The 22,605-nt window shown below is 41.2% G+C and overlaps 1 protein-coding gene across 1 annotated transcript; it reads right to left on the bottom strand.

Moving 5' to 3' along the window:
- Positions 1-9,265: 9,265 nt before the first annotated feature.
- LOC6527781 lies at positions 9,266-10,223 on the bottom strand. The gene has a single exon (XM_002088818.4). It carries the CDS (start codon positions 10,073-10,075, stop codon positions 9,359-9,361), a length of 717 nt encoding a protein of 238 aa, XP_002088854.1. The 5' UTR covers positions 10,076-10,223; the 3' UTR covers positions 9,266-9,358.
- Between the last annotated feature and the right edge of the window lie 12,382 nt (positions 10,224-22,605).

The raw sequence follows: 22,605 nt of genomic DNA, 5'->3' as shown, positions 1-22,605 counted from the left end.
TGTTGCGTTTTTAAGTTTGGAATTTTTAATTTATGGCGCATCCTTCATTGTTGAAAGTTATAATTCTTGCATCTTGGGAGACGGGGTCGGGAGTGCTTAAGGAATAAAATATATTTGCCAGCGAGTCTCGAGGAATTATGATGTATGTGCAATAAATAATCCGAAATAAATAAATTATCGCCTCGCCAGAGGTTTCTTGTGCCGAACGGCCCGAGTGGCGCAACTAATGGGTGCTGGTTATTCGTTCCGTCCAGGATGGGATTCTATTTTTTTATGCCGCTCGGATTTTTATGATTTGTTGGTGTCCCCGTGTCCCTGGCGGTTTTACACATTTACAAGGGTGCTAATGCTAGTTGTGTGCACTTTTTCTCCGGTTCCGTGTTCAGTGAGTTCCTATTCCAGCTCCTTGGCAATCCTTTGGCTGGGCCATAAATCACTGCTTGATTTGGCGCCTCGCATGTGTCCGGACATGTCCTTTGTCTATTTGCCTAGCACACGGCATCCTTTTGTTTAAATGCGCCAAATATACTCGTCCTTGCCGCCGTCGTCCTCTGTCCTGCCAACTACCATTTTCGTTGGTTTTCCTTCCATCGCTGCTTTTTGTTTCAGTCGTGGGTTAACCCTTTTAACCCTTGGCAAGCAACTCCTCTTCGGTTAACCACGGACAGCGCTGGATGACATTTTTCCAGCACATATTGCCACGACACTGAGGTCAACCTTTTTCATGTTCATTGGCTTTGCCACTTGCAGCATGCGATTCGCTTGGTCCAAACAGTTTTTCAAAAATGGTTGAGTTACTTCTTTCTCAAATGGCCATGCCAACTAATTAAGGATAATGTGGCACAAAACGAGTGTGACTTTTATAAGAATCTATCAATAAAACCACTTGAAATGAATACTATTACTGATAATGTTTCCGTTACTGTTTAGTAATATTTAGACTAGTTAGAAATCGGAACGTATTTGAAAAGGTTCTGAACCAACAAAAGAATCTTATAGAAAGGATCCTTTAAACTGACTTTGAATGGAAAAAAGCAAGACTTTGGAAATGATTTTTGAGAAGCGTGAACGGCATAGCCAGCAGGAGTTTCTCAAGGAGTTTCCCTGTCGTGGGCTTGGTGCCTCTGTCCCATCGACTTGACCTCGTACCGCTCAATGCAAGGGGGTCAGCGGCGGGGGTCAGGGACGGAGTCAGGGGCACGGACGGGCGGTGGCCATGTGGAGGGTGGGGGGTAGAGGGGCACAGGCGCCGAGGGTACGGGGCGCATTTTGCTGTAACTCTGTCTTTGTCGCAATGTCGTAAATAAAGTCGGGGCAGGCATCCTCGCCGAACATTGGAATTTATGCGCGTTGATTTATTTGCTGTTAGCGATTTATTGCTGCCGCAGCCGCATCCCATCGTCCGCAGGACTGGCAGAGGGAGGGGCGAAGGGGGGCGGAGAGGGAATTGGTGACGTGACTGCGGATGTCGCCAGGAGCAGGACACACGTATTGGGCATGTCCTGGTTTCGGCGCGGCTGCTGCGCACCGCTCGTTATTAAGTTTTTAATTTATGGGCATGTGAATGCAATGGGATGCAGATCCCAACCAGGATCTACCCGACTCCCGTTGTTTCGCCCATTTTACTGCCGTCGTTTTTTGCGCAAAAATTATATATTTTAATTGAGCGTGCCGCCCAAAAACCAACGCCACCGACAATCTATCCATCCGCCCCATTGGCCAACAGAGTTTCACCCATCCTCTAATCCCCAGCGGCTGTCAAATAAACGCCTTGTGCTGACAGTTTGCCGCTGACAGCCACATCAACGACAAACAAAATATTGAAATTATTATGACTTTGTCTCCGCCAGATTCTGGCCTTATTTGCTCGTAATGAGCTGCATATTCGACTAGCAGTTACTCATTAAGCGCTCTTTACCCTTTAACTGAACATATGATATAGCTCACAGTATGCACAGTGATTCTATTCAACCGTTTTCACTTTCTAACTTTTTTTAAGCATTTTGAAGGTACTTTTTACAGATTCATGATATTTAAAACATATGGGTCTTCTTGTAATATTAATTTTATAGTGAGGTTTCAGTCGATAAATATACAAAAATATAAATACACATATGGAGAGTATGCTCCTTTCTGGCAATATTTTAAGATCTAATCGTTTTTCTTCGATTATCTGGAAGGTTTTCAAAAATCCGTAGATATCCTCCGCATCTGCTCACATTCCCTGTATAAATATATTAAATTCTGGGCGCTTTCCGGGGGGCGTGGTGTCAGGATATGCGGCCGCAGGCGATGGCGGCATCCGTCGGCGTCCAAATGCGGCGACCGCAGACACACGCAAAAATTCTAATTTCTCCACTCGGTAAGGAACCCGAAAAAAAAGGAAAAATAACCAAAATGGGGAAAAGCTGAGGGGTAAAAATACCAGAAATATTTTTCTAAGCATGCGTCGGCGACCCGTCACCATCACCATCGTCCTCGTCATCGTCATCGTCATCGTCCTCATCATCCTTGGTTAGCCCAGGGCTTCAAAATGAAATTAAATTTGATGGTCCTGGTGCTTGGGTTTGTTTAGTTCCGTATACCTTTTCCGCCCCCATTCCGGAAATATTGTGAACCCGGTAGCCCGGAGTTGGGTGTTGGGACTACGGGCACCACGGGCAACTCTGGAATCGCATTAAGCAAACATTTAAATTTAATTTCGCATGTAATGAGGCATTTGTTTGTTTATTTTATTTAACTTGGTCTTTTTTTTTTTTGGGCCACACTTTCAGTTTGCACCCCTGCAATCGGTCAGAGATTTTGATTCGAGTTTGGCATTTTTGGGTTTACTGATGATTTTGAGGGTTTTCAGGGTTTCCATATTTTCGCCTGAATTAAAAACAGCTCAAAGCATGCCCCACTCTTAACTTTACTTTATTAAAAGGTAGAACACATTTGCGTAGAAAGAATTATGCGTTATTTATCTAAGAGATATGTTTGCCTCTTGAAGGCAAAAAATACTTCAGCTGAAACTTCCTTGTAGCGGCATCATGTTTTTGCTGTTGAACAAAAGAATATCTTGAGGTAACTCAAAAAAACCTGTATTTTGCGGTGGTGAGTGTTTAATCACAGCAAAGGAAACATAGAAAACCATTAGAACACGGCTCATTAAATCAAAAATAGTCTACTCCATTTTGGCTAATGGACAACACCCTAACCAGTCCACGCACACAAGGAAAACCAATCGCGAAAGTTAAAAACTTCAAGTAAATCGCAGATTTTCTTCTATCTTACTTCTCTGTGGCTTAATATATTTTCTTCTATAAATTGTTAGAAATAACTAAAAGACAATCTAAAAATCTGTTTATCTTGTCTTAAAAACACGATTGTAGCCACATAGTTCCAAGTCTTACAAAGAGTATTCACCATTGTAGACGCTCATTGTCTGGCATCTTTTCGGATATTTTTACATCCTGGTTGGCTGGGGCTGGCTGCTTCCTTGCCAGGCACTTAAGCCAAGCGGCAGAAGCCAACCAGAAGCGCGGGATGAGCTGAAATATTCAAATTGGAAATAGCACACAATTTCCCTAATTGGCGCTGGGAAGGCGGCATGAAAAAAAAACCCGACAACTGCACGAACGGCTTATTATAATCGCGAAAAAATGTTGATGATAATGAGCCGCTGATGGCGATGATGATGAGCACATGCCGCGTTTAATTATCATGTCTCTAATGCATCTCACCCATCCACCTGCAGGCAGCTTTTCCCCTCAATGCTCTCGCACCTACATGCAATTTCACACATGTGAGGAAAATCACAAAACAGGCGTCGCATTTTCATAATGGCAACATAAAAAAATGCAAACACATACATATAATGCATACATACATATTTGATGGGGGAAGCAGGAGCAAACAATATTTTTAATATGCAAAACAAAATGGGGAAGGAAAGATCCTGCCGGCTTATCAAAATGTGTTGCAAAATTAGCTGAGTGGGTGCGATGTTTAAAGAGCTGGAAGTGCTCAGGTGCTCGGGCACTCAGGGAGTGGGAACACATTTGGCTAATTTTCAGATCCCTTAGCACAAGAAAAGGTTCCGGCAATCATTCTGGTAAAATAGTAAGGAACGTCCATCTATCTTCCATGAATATCCCACATATCTTACATATACCAAACTCCCTATCTTTTAAATGAAGCTAGCTACTTGGAATATCCTCGCAGTTCAGCAGTAAGCGACTTTATCAAGTATTTAAGCCCTGTAAAAAACACGTTTTATGTTTGACAAACTTACTCCGATTGACATTTGCAACCACATGCCAAAAAAACTTGGCTTAGCTGTGGAATTCCACTTAATTTGGCAGTACCAAAAAGCCAGCATCATTTATTTCAATCATTTATCAAAACGCTCGGGCCAAGAAGAGAAACTGACAAAAATATCGAGTTTCAGGCTTTCGACACGACCGGCTAATGAGCCGAATTCCTGTTGTGGTTCCATGGCAGCCAATGAGTCAAAATTTATCTTTGGAGGATGGCGGCCAGACAAGTTGACAGGCCCAACCTCAAAGTCCGAAAGTTGGGGCGGCGGGTTGATGGAGGAGGGCAGAGTTAAGTGCGCAGATTCATTAATTTACATTAAAATGTAATTAGCGGTCAAATAAGTGGCAGGAAAACACTGAAACCGCAAAATATGCGAGCTGCCATTAAAGAAGGGAAGGCAACAAAAACAGAAAAAAAACGCAAAACCAATTGAAATGCAATTTAAAAATATTTATTTTATTGCTTTACGTTCAGCTGAGCACAGCGATAATAAATATTCATATTTTATTGTGTCATAAGAGAATTAATATCCATACCTACACCACTTTTGGCCCACATAAAAGTGGTTTCTCTAATTGCATTTGCCGTCTGGCATTTACTAAACGAAAGACCTTAATGCGTTTGGTTTCTTCGGGATCTCATTAGTGGAACTTTGACTGAAATTGTTTAATTCAACAGAAGGCCTGATTCACTATTCACTACATTCACTACAAATGCCAACGTTTATAAGCACTTTTTCAATTTAGGAAAATTTCAAAAAATTGGTATGCAAACTACAAGCTATGAGTACTCTTTTTGAGAATATACACCACTCAGTTGTAATATTATGATTTGCCCCAAAAACAAGTTTTATCTACCAAACAATAATTCTTTTGTAAAGCAGAAAAGAAATCAGTTATTTTGAAAATCAAAATACACTTACTAATATATATAATGGAACATGCTTTGGTATAACAAATGTTTGATAGATTGTACAGAAAAAACTTTGCTTTAATTAGAGTGGACTTTTAGTGAGGACTTTTCCTTTTGGCAAGGGTATCAGAAAGGAAATTTCGCGCTTGTTAACTACTTCCGCTAAGAAAATGGCTGCCTTGTTGTAGGTGCTGGCCACCCTCGAATAAGTATGAACAAGGCATTATGCTTTCCCGCCTTTTTATTTTATTTTATTTTTTTTGGCTTGTTAACAAATTTTATGCATTTCTTAACTTTGGGAGGCGAGTTAACGAGTCCCGTGCTCTGGAATCCAACTTGCTTATTATTATTTGCGGCGATTCTTTGGCTTGGAATTTTCCTGCGGAAAACGCATGCTGATGGTGGAGGGCGGAAAAATGGCGCGGGTGTGGCCTGCATTGTGGTTATCATACTTTAACAAGTTTTCAAAGAGCATGAAATTTTCTTTTGGTCGAGTCCCCCAAGTCTGCGCTGAAAAATGCAACTTGGGCGCAAAAATCCAGAATGCAGAATGCAAAATGCTCCAAATGCTGAAAATGCTGCGTGCAGCAAACTTTTTATCATGGCGGCGTGCAAAAAAAAAACTTGCATGCAAAATATGGCATTAAAAGCAGCCCACCGCCAAATGGGAAGAATGGCGATCGGGAAGCTGTTTTCCCAGCACTGCAGGTGCATTGTCCAAATGCGGTCGCATTTCGTTAATTTCTGAGACCTGGCCACAGGACTAAAGGACCAAAGGAATGGTCCGAAGAAAGGCAGTTGTTGTGGGTGCGGTGCCCACGTCGGCATAGAAAACGAAAATGAATTCATAATTAGATGACACCATCCGTGCGTAAATAATAATTTTTGCCAGTTTTTCCTTGTGCGCTTACGCGGCTCACTCTGCTAGTTAGTTAAGTTAAAACGCGCGAATGAGTTTTCTTGAGTTTTCCCTGAGTTTTCCCTCCGCTTTTCCATTGTCAGCGAAAAACTCAGCTTCTGTCGAAGTTTTATATTTAGCCAGCCCAGCCAGCGGCTCCACGGGTTGAGGCTGAGCAAGTTTTTATCCAATCGCTGATGCGGAATACCCTGCCATATGCTCTTGAAGTCGGGTATATCAGAATAGTTACTAAGTGCTGATGAAAATGTACCATTTATTATTTATTTCATAAGCAGATCAAAGCGAAATCATCTGAACTTTCCACACTCATTGAACTCATTGAGTTTAAAATGAAATCTCCTTAGACTCTAATTTTTAGGATATCATATAACATTAAGCGAATATTGCACTGAGTACCATCTGTAATCTATAGTATGCCTTTATCTATAGTATAGTATGATTGGTCTGAAAACATGGCACCTTATAGTTGGAAAACTCATCGTTCGCAAGCAGCCAGGATAAGGTGCTGCCATCTCGCTTCTGGCCAAGTTAGCACGGCCATTGGTATCAGCTCGACGGCATCATCTTCGCTCCTAGTTCGGCTGCTCATCTCATCTCAGCTCAGCTCTCCTTGGAGCCCGGCTCCATTTTGCTGGGTTCTGTTCCGTTTGTTTCTTTATCGCGCATTTGCCAAGTGGCAAAGTTTTCTCGTTATAAGTTTTGTAGCCTTTGTGTGTCTCTCGCGCAGCTCGCAGCTTTTTGCTTTTTAGCGAGCCGAACGCGATATTCCTTGAAAAGTTTATGGCCCAGCGACGAACCAGTCGCGAAGTGCCGAAAAAAAAAAATATACCAAAAATACAAATAATGGCGGGGTATTCCCACCGCCGACTCCATGTGCCAACCAACCCAATTGAGAGTTGGCAAACAAAAAAATTATATTATTTTATTGTTGTTTGGCTGGCGCGCATAACTTTATGCCAAACACTTTGCTCTCTGTGCGATTCGCATTATCCCAGCGAAAGTTCTGCGAACTGAAATCGAGGAAGTGGGTGCCTTCGGCAGCTCCATAACTTTTGGCTCCATTTGCCGCCGTATTTGGGAGAAGTCGCAGCCAGAATCGGGAGCAGTCTCGTGGCAGATAAGGAAAACTATTTTCATATTCATATGCAACTGGCAAGTGCACTTTAAACTCTTGCAAATGAGCAGCTTGGCTCAATGCAGTTAGTTTCTTTTGGTTGCCAAAAGTTGGTTCTCGTCTGCCGATAAAAGTAAACCAATGGCGCTTATAAGAATTGTTGTCATTTATGATATACATACCACAAGCTTAAAGCAAAGGTATTAATGTATTTTGACTGTAAAGAAGCAAAGGAATACCGCGCTTTCGGAAACTAAAAACCTTAAATAATTCTGTTTTACTAATTGAATTTCTTTTTTAAATACACAAAGTTTTAATAAAAGTGCTCGTAAACAATATTCATCTCATTATTTTATGCGCCACGCTCCGCTGATTTTCATATGGCCTTAATGGATCTTCCTGCCGTTGACCAAAAGCGGATGCAGTGCATCAGCCATGAGCTGATTTCGAGCATATTGTCGGTGCCTCGGCCCGACCAGCCATATGTTTGTAATTGCAAAATTGCAAATTAAAATGGAATTTTTGTCACAACGCCGGCTATTAATATGCAATCGGCGATAAATAATAAACAATAATTAAGAACTTATTATGGGCAGCAGTGTGTGGCTGGCAGTGGAGCAGTAGAGGAGTGGAGGAGTGGGTGTGGTTGTGGGAGATTTATGCAGGAACTAATTTTCAAGGTCATTAGAATGCTCAACCAAGTGGGCGGGCAAGGGGCTTCCACTAGGAACCACTGACACTGAGCATCCTATTGTTTGGCTAATGCTTATTGATAATCGCAGACAATGGACTAGCCAGCCCACCGTCATTGTTGTTCGAGCGTAACCCATAAATACTCAGGGGCAGTCAAAACAATTGGATGCCAAGGGGGCGGGGGGGGCTCTTATAGGGGGGATCTGTCGCCTTAGTCGAGACAATAAACAAGGCAAATCAACGCAATCGATAGGCACTTTGATTTTGGGCAGTCACTCTAACCCACTGCCACGCCCACGGCGGCGTACGCCCATTGCCGGGACGACAACTACACATTTATTGTCCTTTTGCAGTGGGGAGGGGGAGCGTGGGGGAGGGGGAGAGTTGGGCGTGCAGCAAATGGCATAACTTCCGCTTTCGCTTGACTGCTGCAAAATTCACGGAAATTATCAATAAATATGCGAGGCCCGACCCGTAAAATGAATGAAACTGGCAAATTTTTCGCCATATCTCACTCGATGATTTTTATGTGCAGCACGGCGCACACAATCCAATGTCCTGCTGTCCTGTTGTCCTCTTGTCCTGCGCCATCGAATGTCCAGTTTTGTGCTACCCAGAACGGAAGCATCATTATCATAAATTATCATTTTGTAGGAATTGCATCCGCTGCGAGCCAGAAAAACCGAGCAATAACAACAGAAATGACGACAATTTCAATTGCCGGCATCTCTTCCTCAATATCGCCCCGCCCCGCCCCCTTTATTTTTTGGTCCACCCCATCGTCCGTCTCGCTCCCACGCCGCAACTTTGCCCCGGACATTCGAATGGGGCAAATACTATTCTAGTTTAATTTATGGCTGACCGTTGTGACCATGATTCCATAATTTTCGGTTTTTTTTAACACACGAAGAGCTGCTTCATGTTCAACAATTTAATGGGACTTTTAATTGATTTCGGATTATCAAAGAGTTAAGTGTAAAGGTATTCATTTTCTTACTGCTTAATGCTTATTAACTAAATAAATCATTCGTAGTCATTGGAGGACCAAAACAAGGAAAAACATTGCTGTATTGCAAGTATTGTTTTTTTATCTAAGATTTCAGTTGAAGATCAGTTCTCGAGTCACGTATTCGCATTGCAGCAGGAACGTGATTGAGGCTATAGCCTCATCAGCTTGTGATCTGAAGATGAATCATGCAGTTTCAAGATCGATTTTAAAACGAATGCCAACACGTCATGCTTATCGATAAGGAATAACCCACAAACGCTTCCTAGTTAGTATTGTCTGAAAAGCTTTTGTGTATGAGATATTCAAACACTCGTTATTTAAAAAATAACCCAAGATCTAATTGAACACAGAGAATGTACATTTGTGGAAAATGAATACACCTCACACCGCTTTACGCTGCAGAATAATCTTAATCATCATCGTCTGAATCGGTCGTTGTGGTTAATTGTTCGGCGTTAACCGTGATATAGATGGCGGAAAGGCGGCAGGCGATGATGAAGAGTATGTAGGCGATATAGAGCACAATGGCCACCAGCACGGAGTCATCTCTGACCAGGAGCTGGAAGCTGTTGTACGTGATCAGCACGTGGGAGATGACCAAAAAGGCTATACCGACAAAAAAGATACCAACAGCCACATCCTGCCAATACCACCACGACAGCAGCACATTCATAATTTCAATGCAGAATGTCAGAACGAATAGCATTCCTCCCACGACGGCCAGCTTGACGGGGTTCATATAAAATCCGATGCAAATTAAGAAAAGACAAATGAGCAGCGTAATTCCAACGCATATAAGAGCCGCAGCTATCACCGCAATGGAATAAAGTAGATACCACTTCATGAGGAAACTTGCAGAGCCGAGTGTCAGTAGTTCGTAGAAAATGATGAGGGCGATATAGTTGCAGGGCCTCCAGTACTTCAGCGGCTCAATCAAATGGATGCACACCAGCAGCACGAAGGCAACGAAGAAGCACCCAATGGTGTACATCACGGCATCGTTGGCAAACAGACACAAGATCATCCACTGCGGAATGGCGCCCAGCAGACAGATGCCAAAGGTGAGCAGTGTACACCCAATAAACTTGCCCAGCCCAATGCCATTCACGTTCTCATTCTCCGCCATTGTGCGATTTGATAGCACTTTCGATAGACAGCCAATGGAAACCCAACAGCTTCAATGCAGAAATTTGGTACTAATAATTTGGTACTTATACTAAATATTACTAAAATTCCAGTAACTTTACTTTACTAGCATTTGAGATGAAGCTCGAAGCCACTGGGATGGTTGTAAATAAAACTTGCAGTTAGTTATTATCTAAATAAACATTGAATCAAATAAAATGCCTTTGGATACGCAAAAGTGCGCTGACTTAATTACTTTCAGTAATTAAATGCATTAAAATTCCTGTTTCGTTCAGCCCAAATGTACATTTTCCCCATAAGAACTGCTCAATTCAATCGTACTTTCCAATTTGGCAGCCCCACCGACCAAATCTAATATGTGGCAGCCGCAAAAGTGCCGACTCTGCCACACCTCCTGAGGACTTATTCCTCATCGTTTTTGGGCCATCAATTTGAGGCCCACTCAGCCTCAATCCTCCATTGGAGAAGAAAACAAAAAATGAAATCAGAGAGCCGAAGCCCGAGAAGCGCTACACAAATGAGAAAAAAAAATAAAAAAATAAAAATGTCGCATAAGCCGGCGCAGGACATACTGCAAGGACACTTGAGGCTCAGCAGCGGCCGAAAGTCCTTTGAAGTTGGATAAAAACTCGAGTCCTGTGGGTGGGCCAGTATGTCGCCAAGGAAATACACGTACAAAAAGCACAGATCGCTGATGGGCGGAGTGAGGGGGAAAATCAATCTGCGACTGCCAATGGTAAGGATATGAGAGTCTCTATAATACTATACAACAACAACTACCAGGGAGTCCTGGAAAAACGCACGCTTACAGTCGCCGTCAAAATAACAGCTACCTATGCAAATTCAAACTGTTATGACAAGCTAGCTCCAAAAATGTATACTTTTAACTTTTCAACTATGTTCTTTATGTTATGTTCTAAAAGGGATATCAATTAATCCAATTTTAAATATTTTAAAAATACTCATGTTTTATCTCCTCAACTGCACACACATATTTGTGCAGCATAATGAAATAAAAATAAGAGCAAATGTTTGGCTGGGGAATTGAATTGAAAATGACCACATTGAAACACACACGAATCGAAAGCTGTGGAAAACCAATCAAATAAGGGAGGACTTCACCTGTCGTCGCTTTCGTTCTTAATTTTAATTGAAATTTGTACAAAATCATTTTTCCCTCTTTGCTGTTGTTGCTGGCGTGCTTCCTTACGTATAATTACAAGCGATTAAAATCTGTGGAAATTTATTAAATTCCATAAATCAGCACTGCCCCCCTCCCTCCTCCCGCGTTCGTTCGTCGGACATTCCCTTGACAATTATAAATTGTGCGTTCGTTGCCAGGCGCAGAAAACTCGCTCTGAAACCCTCAGCGAAAAGGACGAAATTGCTTAACCACAAAATGTCACTTCACCCGTTTGCCCCGCCAGACTGACAATGACCATTTTTTTAGCGTTCCTGATTATGTAATTATCTGGGCTGGGGTCTGCGTACCTCACAGCTTCATCCACCCAAATGAAAAGCATGCGGCCACCCCAACTCGAAAGCTAAGATCGCACATCAGTTCAGCGGCAGTTACTGCGGCAACCTGTTTACATCGGTGTGACAAGCAGACCACAAATCCATATGCCAATTAGTGGTTTTAGGCGAACTGATTGCATTGTCTGATATACCTTTGTTTACAGGGTCACAGGAACAGACAGTATAGAGAAGTATAGGTTGTAGTTATGGAAGGGTTTCTAAGGTTTGTCATGGAAAATGATAACAACACAAATAAACATATTGAAATAAGAGATCCATAAGTATACTCAAAAACAGATAAAGTTCTGTGCTAGCACCACCCATATTCAAAACCCTTCAAAATCAATAAATATACATTACACGATATTACCTAGACCAATTATTGCTAACATTCATCACGACAAATTGCAATGCCCGGCAATTGAGAACCCAGAAAAACACGAAACCAAATAATACAAGTAAAAAAAGGAAAACCAACCACAGACAGCAGTTAAATGATGCTACTTGCGCGATAAGAACGAAATAAAAAAAAAGCATCCTCCTCCAAAATCAGAACGACCCCAAGAGCGTTATTTGTTTTGTGCGTTGTCCAAAACAATTTCCTTCCTTAATCACAGGCTAACTGAGCGGGGGGAAAGCAGCCAAAAATGCATTTATCTGACCAAGGGTCGAAAAAAATACGGCCGAAAAAAACAAGAATATATCTCAAAAAAAACACTGTCAAAATTTATTTCAATTTATCGAAAATAGGTTTATGATTTCGTGCACTGTGCTCATTCATGAGTATTCTCTCATCTTTAATATATGTTTACAACAAATACTTGTAGGTATCACAACTTTTCTCACACTGTAAATACACGAAAAACGCAGGGACAACGCTTCTAATTGTAAAAGATAAAATAAAAAAAAGCGAGGCAACAAACTTTGGGCTGCTCGACATTTCTCGTTAGAGCCCGGCAGCAAACCAAATAAAAAAAGCGGCGAAGATAAATGACAGGCAACTTTTGGGAATGGGGGCCGTGGATTTTGGATTGGACTAAAGAATGGGATTGGGAACGAGTCCTAAAGTGTGCTTCTGTATGTGTGTACTGTCTGTGTGTGTGTGTGTGTGTGTGAAGACATTTCCCGGCAACTGTAGCATACTTTCGAGTGTCTTTGGGCTTTCAGCACATTCTATGTGTGCCAACAGCTTGTCGAGTGGTTGAGTCCGCCTTTCCCGCTTTTTAGGGGTTTAGGTTTAGGGGTTTCTCTTCGTTTTTTGCTATTTGTCCTATCGATGTCGCCATAAGTTGCACAAACCCCTTCAGATGTCCGCCTGCCACAATTTCCCCCATTTCCCCCAATTCCCCGATTTCCCATCGCTCTCTGCTTGACCAAGTGCAAAATGTCAAGTTTCCCCGGTTGCTTTTCTCGCTTTGATGTACGGTGCGTCTGGATCTGAGTGTATGTAAATACGTGTAGCTTATCGTATCGACTGCTGGGCTGGGTAGTGTGTTTTAATCGAAAACCTAGCCACCCTAACCTAGGCCAAATAATCTGGCTTAAAGCTGATTATTCATCGTAATGCGAGCTGACTTATCTGCGATCTTCTGTGAGCCGTATGATTAATTGAACTGTTTTGATTTTGTCGTCATATGTCCGCATTTCGTTTGACAATAAATCCATTGTCTGCAAACCGGGATTTTAAAGAATTCATTCATTCAGTCAGGTGCATATTTTAATTTACCCATTAATAAGAAATATACTTCGCTGATTTTATGGCGTTTCATTAGATTTATATAGAAAAGTATAGGTATTACTTTACGCTGATGCGACAATTTATCTGAAATTCCATCAACTGAGGGGCAAAACGCATAAATAATCAATGGAAACGATCCATAACCAACTGAGCATTTTCTCATGGCAAATTATCGAAGATTAACGATAATTAAATTTATTGTTGGCATATACGAGTCCAACCCCCATTGATTACGAATTTCCAGCCAACATCATTAGTCTGGGGCAAACAAATCAGCAAATGGACTTCTTCTTGGTAGGGGTGTCTTGAATTTACAAAACTAGGGTCACTGAGGTAATGTGTCATTTGCCTTCTTAAATCTAACTGCAAGCTAATAATTATACAATTAAAATCAAAATTATTTAAGACCGCTGCATTTCGAGGGCAAATGCGGGCAAAATAAAGGCAAATATCATTTTATTCCTCCCCAAAACTTATGCATAAATCTGATCTAATTAAATGCATTCAATCTATCACTGAACTTGACCTCCATTTGAGTATGCGGGTCGTACACCTATTCTATTGCATGGAAATCTTTATATTGGTATTCACATCCTTTTTGTTCATAGGTTGAATTCCTTGAGTTGGGCTGTTTAGGGGCGACCCACAGGAAAGGCAGTTTTTATTGGATTTTATTTTTATTGTCCTACATAAATGTATTTATTTATGGCATTTCTTGTTTGTTTTTTTTTTTTCTTGTGGGCACATTGATATTCGACAGTTATTGCGGGTTCCGGAAACGCCCAGTTTTCGGCTTGCTTTTTATGGAATGCAATTTTTTGGGTTGTTATTTGTTTTTTCTTCTTTCTTGTAAGTGTGGGCCAAAAAGTTAAAGGATTTAACATGAAGATTTTTTTAGTGCGAACAAAGTATATATGTATACTTAAGAAGGACAAATATAATACAAAAATAATTAATTAATATTATAATAGTATTTTTGTTTAAATAGAATAAAAACAGAACGCTGCTTTAGTATGTTTACATGATCAAAGGATCATAAAGTGCTGGCTAATCAATGCTTCCCTTTTGCAGGACTTCAGGTCGATGAAGCTCGTCGACTGCTCCACGGGTCAATGATATTAAATCGTGTACAACACCCTCGTAAACAGCTCTCTCCACCACTCCCCCTCCCCCTGCTCCAGCCCGAAAGCCAAGTAGTCGTAAAAAATCAGGGAGCGCACGTGTCCATTTTTTTCGTCCTTTTTCAGGATTCCCGGCCGCTTGCATGTCCAGGAGGGAGATGCGTGAATAATTTTGCTGCAGGACCTTTGGTCACGCTGTGAATCAATCTTGCGGGCACAGGAAGTAAACAACAGCTCCCGAATCCCGAATCAGTGAGCCGGGGCATTAATGAATGCAATTTCGAAATATTTTACGAGCCAGTTGGCCGGACATTCGAAGCTTGAATATTCTTAAAGCCGCCCCGATGTCCGCAACAAAATGGAGCAGCTCCATTTGTCTGGGGTGGTTTTTTTTTCTCTTTTTCTGGGGGGGGCGAAGGGCAAACTATTAGCGTTTAGTGCGCATGTTTAAGGACGAAAGCCCCGCCAACAGGGAGCTGAGCAAACAGCAACACTTCAAAGTGGTTGCAACCCTGAGTAACTTTTTCTGCCGCCGCTCCAGCCGCGCGTCCTTTTTTGCGCCATTTGTATTGGCATTTGGCAGCGCGTGCTCCAATAAGAACAAAAGGATTCCCTCACACACACACACACACCCACGCCGTTCGCAGTCCTGCGTCCTCCAATTTTGTTTGTTTGGTTTCTCGTTCCTTTTTTTTTGCTTATTTTTTGGTTTTTTTTGGGCATTTCCGAGTCGGGAGGCCAGGACCCGCAGACATGGCCAAAGGTTATTGGAATGGCAATGCGAAGTGGCTTCCTGAAGGGGATCCCCCATTAATCACCCGACGCCTCTTTAAACATCCCATTTTCACAGTTTCAATTTATGAACTATGATTTTTTCTTTGTTCTATATTTTTTGCGCTTCTCTGCCTTGCTTTTTAAAAGTTATGAGCACGTAGGTGTTTATAAAGATAATGATGTGATTAGTAAGACAAATTGCTTTCGTCTATGAACTGATTTATATTTATTTGATTGTTTTAAAGGTTTTAGTGCATCTTTCAAATAAAAACCCACTTTGTATATAGTGCATAAAATGAAATGTATATTTTTGAAGCCCACCGAGGTAGGCATACCAAAAGCACATATCAAACCCTTCCAATTTGCATAGACCACAAGAATACAGCCACAAGTAACACCCAGTGGCACCGCAGCAGGCAGAAGATGCGAAACCACAGCAACAGCTTATCGCCCTCCTCATCTGGTCCATGAATGAATCTGTCATATTATTTCGGCTATGATGCTGACAACAACAACGGCTGTATCCTCGTTTATAGCCTCGAAAAATCCCCCTGTGTGCAATATTTATCATGTCACATAATATTTTTCTGGCATTTGCACGGCACTCCCCCGTCCCCCGTTCTTTGGTGGCTCTACTGCCTAACCAAACTCCCCCGACATTCTGGCTTAAGCAGCTGATACGCACACTCCCACACACACACACACACGCATAGGAAGGTCCTGGCATCACAACCCCTTCGCTAGCCAAACGATGTGGGCGGCGGCGGCGGGTCGGAGTTTTGGGGGCGGGGCAGCGGTTGCTTGCCAGCCATCAATTGCAGCCATCATCCACCGACGACAGGGCGTCTCACTGCCTGATATCACTGGGAAACTCCAAGCGCACAATGCACAGCGAAAATATGAGTATTTTCATATATTTAATATTTATGATAAAGGATTACAACCAAGAAATATCATAGCACATTATATAAATATCATAGCAAATCATATAAATATCATAGCGTATCAAATAAATATCATAGCATATCATATAAATATCATAGCACATTATATAAATATCATAGGACATCATATAAATATCATAGCAAATCATATAAATATAATATCATAGCGTATCAAATAAATATCATAGCAAATTAAATAAATATCCTATCATACCTAGACATATCATCACCTCACAGAAATAGGATTATAATATTATACAAAAATGTATTTAAATATATTTGCTTTAATTCAAATTGTTTTATAGTTCTTTGTGCAGATTGCATACAGATAGTAATAAATATTGCAATAAATATGCTCTAAGTAGTTCCTAACATATTCATAATTTCTAGTTAACCAATAATAATAATTTATTTATAAAACTAATATTGAATACAAAAAGCACACAGATCTATCCTGAACTTTTAAAGGTTATTAAAGGGTTTTATTTGCAGTGCAGCACAACCCGATTCGGGAACTCATGCCACTCCTTGCTGCTCATTGAATTTTCTGCTGATTTCATTTCGACTTCTTTTGCTCCGCTGGGAACCAACTTAAAGTGGGTGGGAGTGGGTGGCAGTTGACAGGAAGGATGGGTGGGTGGGTTTGGGGTGGCTGATTGTTGTTGGGCCAGCTTCTGTTTTGCCTGTAAATATTTTTGGCAATTGTCGCTCTCCCCCCCACCACACCCCGATTTCCCCAGAGGGCAAATTAATGATGTCTTTCCTCTTGGTGCCGGTCCCAAAATGGAAATTACTTATAAATTACTCTAGGTCTGCTTGTTCGCGTTGTGTTTGTTTTCTCACACTATTTAGGCATAATTATTAACCCAATCAGGAGTGCAAAAGGAGCTGTAAAGTTGTCATTAATATTATTTAAATGGACAATCATTTCCCCGTTGCTTTAACTAAATCTTCTGAAATACTCCTGAGTTACATAGGACTAACTTAAAATGAAAGATGGAATATTTTGCATCTTAAAGCCAAGTCATGTCTCTGTGATGCGGTTGACATAAGGTAATCGTAGAATAGTACAATTATAAAATAGCTGAATGCGAAGACTTCAGTTAACTTCAGCTGTAGACAAGGGAATTAATTCCCGCAGTTAGGTTGGGTTTGGGTTGGTAAACTACGGTTAACTTCCAGGATCTTATTCATGGCTAACTCTGAATGCGCCGGTTTGTCGTCCAAGTGTCCGCCACTCAGCAGTTGCCCTCAGAATTTTCATCCATCAACACCTGAGCAGAAAGGCAGACCCCACAAAATCCAAGGCGGAATGGCGCCGAGTGCCGAGGACGTCGGATGAGAATGAGGACGTTGGTTGAGGATGAGGATGAGGACGAGGACGTCGGACCGCACTTGAGGCGCTCCAGAGAAGCGGAAGGAGCGGAAGAAGGAGCGGCAGCTGGCCAAGTACCGCGCCGCCATCATCGACATCAGCGGCGTCGTCCTTCCTCGCAACACTCTCAATTAAAATGTCCTCGCTTGGTAAGCGTGAGCGTTCAAGAGGCCATGAAAACTCCTTATTACACGGTGTCAGCCGACCAGCCACACTGAAAACGTTTCTACGTTTTATTTATTTATTTAGGAAGAAACGAGGAAGAATGTCCTACAATAATTTGCAGTACATTTAAAATAAATCTACCAGCTTGGCAAGCTATGAATGAAATATTTTAGGTGCCTCACTGTAAATGGGGCAGATACTCTAAACTTACGATAACTAGAAAATTATTAAAAATTCTATAAACGTGTATACTTATGAATATGTTTATGAACTATTTTGATCGTATGACATGATATAAACATATGAGGTTTTAAAACCGCAATGTATGTATTAAAGTGGTGTTAAAACAGCTTTTGTATAAGAAGCGCAACTTGTAGTCTCTGAAAAGGATTGAATATATTTTCAAAATTTTTTTTTCATATAAATTTCCGATTTTTTTAGTGCAAGGGCCCACCCTTAACCCGCACCATAGTCCCGAATCCACTGCTAACCCGAACTCGCGAGGGTTCTTGGCACCTACGTGTTAATAACGCGAAATGCAGTGAAATTTTTGTATTTTCAAGCACGCACTCGAGTGTGCCACGCCTCGCAGTCCTTGCCGCCCCCTCACCACCCACCGCCCACCTCCCAGTCGACTTGAAACAGAAACCCTCAACGGGGCAAAAGTAGAAAATAAAAATTGCTGCAAACCAGAAATCATTGAGTGAGTTGGCAACACTCGGTGTCCCAAAAGGAGATTCCTTGCTGGAAATGAGGGGGTAGTTTTGTGTTTTTGGCGTAGGGGATGGCGACTAAAAAACACTTTAAAGAAAGCTGAAAAAGTGTGTTTTAATTTTCTGTTTCTTTATTTTTTTTGTCCTGAAATCCGAAACACTTCAAATATTTGGTGAGAAGAAAGCCAAGCCAAAATGCTGGGACAAGTTGACGCCAAGCGAGGCGAATGCCACGAAATGGACATGGGAAATTTTAAACCCACTTGCCAGCTGCCTAAAGGGCAGCACTTAAGAGGACCTCCCCCACTCTGGCCTCGGTCCATGTTTACTTTTGCAATATTGACACGAAAATGTTTACACAAAAATACAAATCGCGACCAAAAAAGTTGAAACACTCTAGGCATTTTCAATGCCCTTCACTTGAGCTCAAATTATTACAAAATGAACTAGATTATATCTTGAATGGGTAACTTATGTTAGGATCCATCATTTCTTAAAAGTTATCTGAATGCAATTACAAGTGTTAGATACTTACCCACCATTTACATATAAAGATACAAATACAGTGAGTTTCAACATGTATATGTATATCTATAAATATTTTAATATTTTCCAATTTATATTTATTTTTTTAAATATAAGTGTTAGTTCTTGATTTCCAAACAGTGCTTGCATCTTCGGTGCGACCCAGTTGAGCAAGCATTCTTGTGTATTTTTGTGTATTTTTGTGTCTTGTGTTGTGTCTGCTTGTCGTCTACAATTTCCACATGTGGCTTTTCCTTGAAAGGCTTTCTTCTGGGGAAAACTTTTCGCTGCAGCTGGAGGGCACCAATAAACGTCAGACGCGTGTCAGAACGCGTCCTTTGTACACTGACACCTCCACGGCTGATTTGATCCAAACTTTGGCGAACTTCGAGAGCGACGGGGCTCCCCAGGTGAACACAGGAACAGGATGAACACATGAACGGATGAACAGGTGAACAGGGGAACAGGATGTTCTTGGCCACTGTGTAGCTGTCACCTTCGATTGGACAAATCGCTTAAGTTAGCCGTGGAATGTGCTGAAGTGCTGCGGTTCAAGTGGCTAAGAGTAATGGAGGCACAATTGGTAACAAGGAAATGGGAAGTTATTAACAAAGTGCGGCCATCAAAACTTACTAAGTATAGGAATCCATAGAGATCGAAAAAAGCTAGGATGCATATGCAATCCCAAACTAATAGAATAATTCTAGCTCTTTGAGAAGCTCTTACTGTTAAAAATATAGAATTATATTGATTATTTAACCATGTCAGCGCCACACTTTGCAGATTAAAGCGTTTCCAGCTTGTACTACACTGCACTACATAAATACATTTTAATCAGCAAACACACACGCGCAGAATTAAGAAAAAAGTAAATCCTTTCGGCTAATACAATTCAACTGATAACTTAACTAAATCAAATCGAATCACACCGCCCGACCGACCGAGAACACCCACTGAAAAGTGTCGACCTTTTTCATTTTTTTTTTGCCTTGTGGTTGTGGCGCGACTTAATTCCAAGTCCCCTGTTTTCCCGTTTTCCCGTTTTCCTCGAACTCGGAGGAGAGCTGTGAGTCTAGAACTGGAAACTTATGTCAGTGGCACGCGTCTGCGGCACGTGACCCCGACATGAAAATCACTCTCAAGATCGCTGAGGATGGCAAATGGATAGGGCTGATGCTGACGAAGGAACTGGGTACTACTGGGTACTCTACACTGGGTACTGCATACTGGATACTGGGTAGTCCGCACTGGGCACTGAACATTGGGTGGTATTGTCCAAGTGATGGAGGTGATGAATGCCTGTGTGCAGATGCTTTTAAATTTAAATCGAATCAAATTGATTTGCGCACAGTTCCAGTTTCACTTTTTACCCACGCAAGCTCTACACTCAAAGAAATCTATAACCAAGTTATTTTAAATAAATGTAACATGCTTAAAGCCCATTTATTCAATTTGAATCTAAGAAATTACTTTAAACAGAAGAGATATTTTAATGAAATATAGCTTTTGCTAACCTCTATAATTTCATATGAACTGCAGAGATGTCTGCTTAAGTAATAGATAAAAACCTAGCCATAGTTTAGTATTTATTCAGCAATTTGGCACAAAACGAATTTCTACAACACTATAGTTTTCAGTGTAGTATCAATTGGTATCGCCCTTTTTGCCCTGACCACGTCCCAGTCCCATTGTTTAGCCATTTGACAAGTGTTTTGACAATATTTATTCGAGTTGCTACAAGCCATGGCAACTGCCACGCCCCTAGTCCCGCCCCCTGCGGCATGCCAGCACCCCACCACACCCCCGCTGGCCATCCACACTAGAGCCACTGCCACTGCCGCTGGGTAATTTGATTTCCTCGACGCTGCCATCATCTGCATCCTTGACGGCGGACACGTTTCTGCCTAATGGAGTTGCTCGAGTGGCGTGAATTTCAATTAAATTAAATCAAAATGTTGCATTTTTTATTAAGCCCATTAGCGGCACACACGGAACCCCCGCCACGCCCCGCTGGCCCCTAGTGGGTTAAATTAAGTTAAGATACCACCTCGTCAGTGCGAGCAGAACTTGTATCTTAATGTGCATGATGAAGTGCCCGACTCGACTTGCCATCCAGGACCCACGGATCCTACGGGTGAGAGGAAAAGCTGCAGGGAAAATCCCAATTTCCAGGAAATTGAACCGGAGAAGAGGTAGCAAATGAAATACATATAAGCTATTTTTGTTACCAATTGTGCAATTGCAGAGGACTTTCCATCATTCAAACAATTACGAGTTTATATAATTTATAAATTCTAAGTAGTGTGCAGACATGTTTGTGCAATAAGCTTTGCTAGAAATAAATTGCTCTAAAAATAAATTTATGTAAATTCTATATTAATGGATATTTGTTTACAAGAGAACGTAAAGAAAAACGCTGCTGTTTTTCCGACTGCTTCTGGGAAAAAAGCGAAATATCAGCGCACAAGAATGAGTGTGTGTGTGTGTGTGGAAAAGGAGAAAAGTGGGCGTGGAGTTTCCCCATTGTTGCACGTGCATTAAGAGCAATGCTGCAGTGCTCAGAAAAAGGTGGAAAGAGGATGCAAATGCTACTTTGAGTGGCAATAAACAATGCATAATGAGTTGAGAGTCGCGTTATTATTGTTGCAGCAAGTGGCTGAGACTGTGCATTACTCAAACAGGTAATTTAAATTACGCCAAAACAATACGCAAAGGTGGCACTTAAAGCAGCTGCAAAACGCCTTTCGCCATTAGGAAATTGCCAATTAAAAAGCACACACTTCTGCATCCATCCATTACTGCGACACTTGCAGTCAAATCGCTTGAGTGTCTTTCAAATATCTTCATAATTCATAATTCAGCAGAGGTACTGATAGTTACAAGCCTTCAGGAATTTCACAAATATGACTTAAATCTTAATTCTAGTTACCACTTGGTCATTTTAATTTTAAACTTTAAAATGTTTTATATATTTTCTCTTCCGATCGTTAAAAGTTTGTAAAATAAATACAATTTATTTATGTTATAAGTGTTCTGTCGCTTAACAGAATTTTATGTTTTTCAAAGGTACCTGTTAACACAAAAAATGTGTAAAAATTAACTTAATTTACATTTCGACATCCGTGACATGAACCATCGACATCGATTAGATGTAGAGATACACGTCCTTACATCTCGGGTTGGCAACACCCAATGTTTATTACATTTGCGATGGCAAGGCGTGTAATCCCCAGAAATTAGTATGGCAACGCCAAACATCCTTATCATTTGAAAAACTGTTATACGCTGCTGCCAATTTAGCTTTTTTCTGAACAAATTAATATTTTAATGATTTGGGAAAAATAATATAAACTGCTGGAAATGAAAGTTCTAACACCCTTAAAATAAATTAAGCCATTTTTTTTTTCAACTCAAAAAGTTTGTACAAAAACTGGGCATGCTTATTGTCCGTGTGATTATTATAGTCTTTCGAAACTTATCAATCATACAATGTACTTATTTAATAAGCTTCAAAATATTTAACGGAATGCAAAATTCACTCATAATTGTGACTCATGTTAACATGCTGTACAAGCATTAGTGTTACCAAGTTGCTAGACTTACGTTTTAAGTGTTTTAGGCGTTGCACTATCTGGTC

This window comes from Drosophila yakuba, chromosome 2L (genome assembly GCF_016746365.2).
Source record: "Drosophila yakuba strain Tai18E2 chromosome 2L, Prin_Dyak_Tai18E2_2.1, whole genome shotgun sequence".
Lineage (NCBI taxonomy): Eukaryota > Metazoa > Arthropoda > Insecta > Diptera > Drosophilidae > Drosophila > Drosophila yakuba.
The sequence above is the reverse complement of the archived record's forward strand: the minus strand, read 5'-3'. Positions and strand labels throughout refer to the sequence as shown.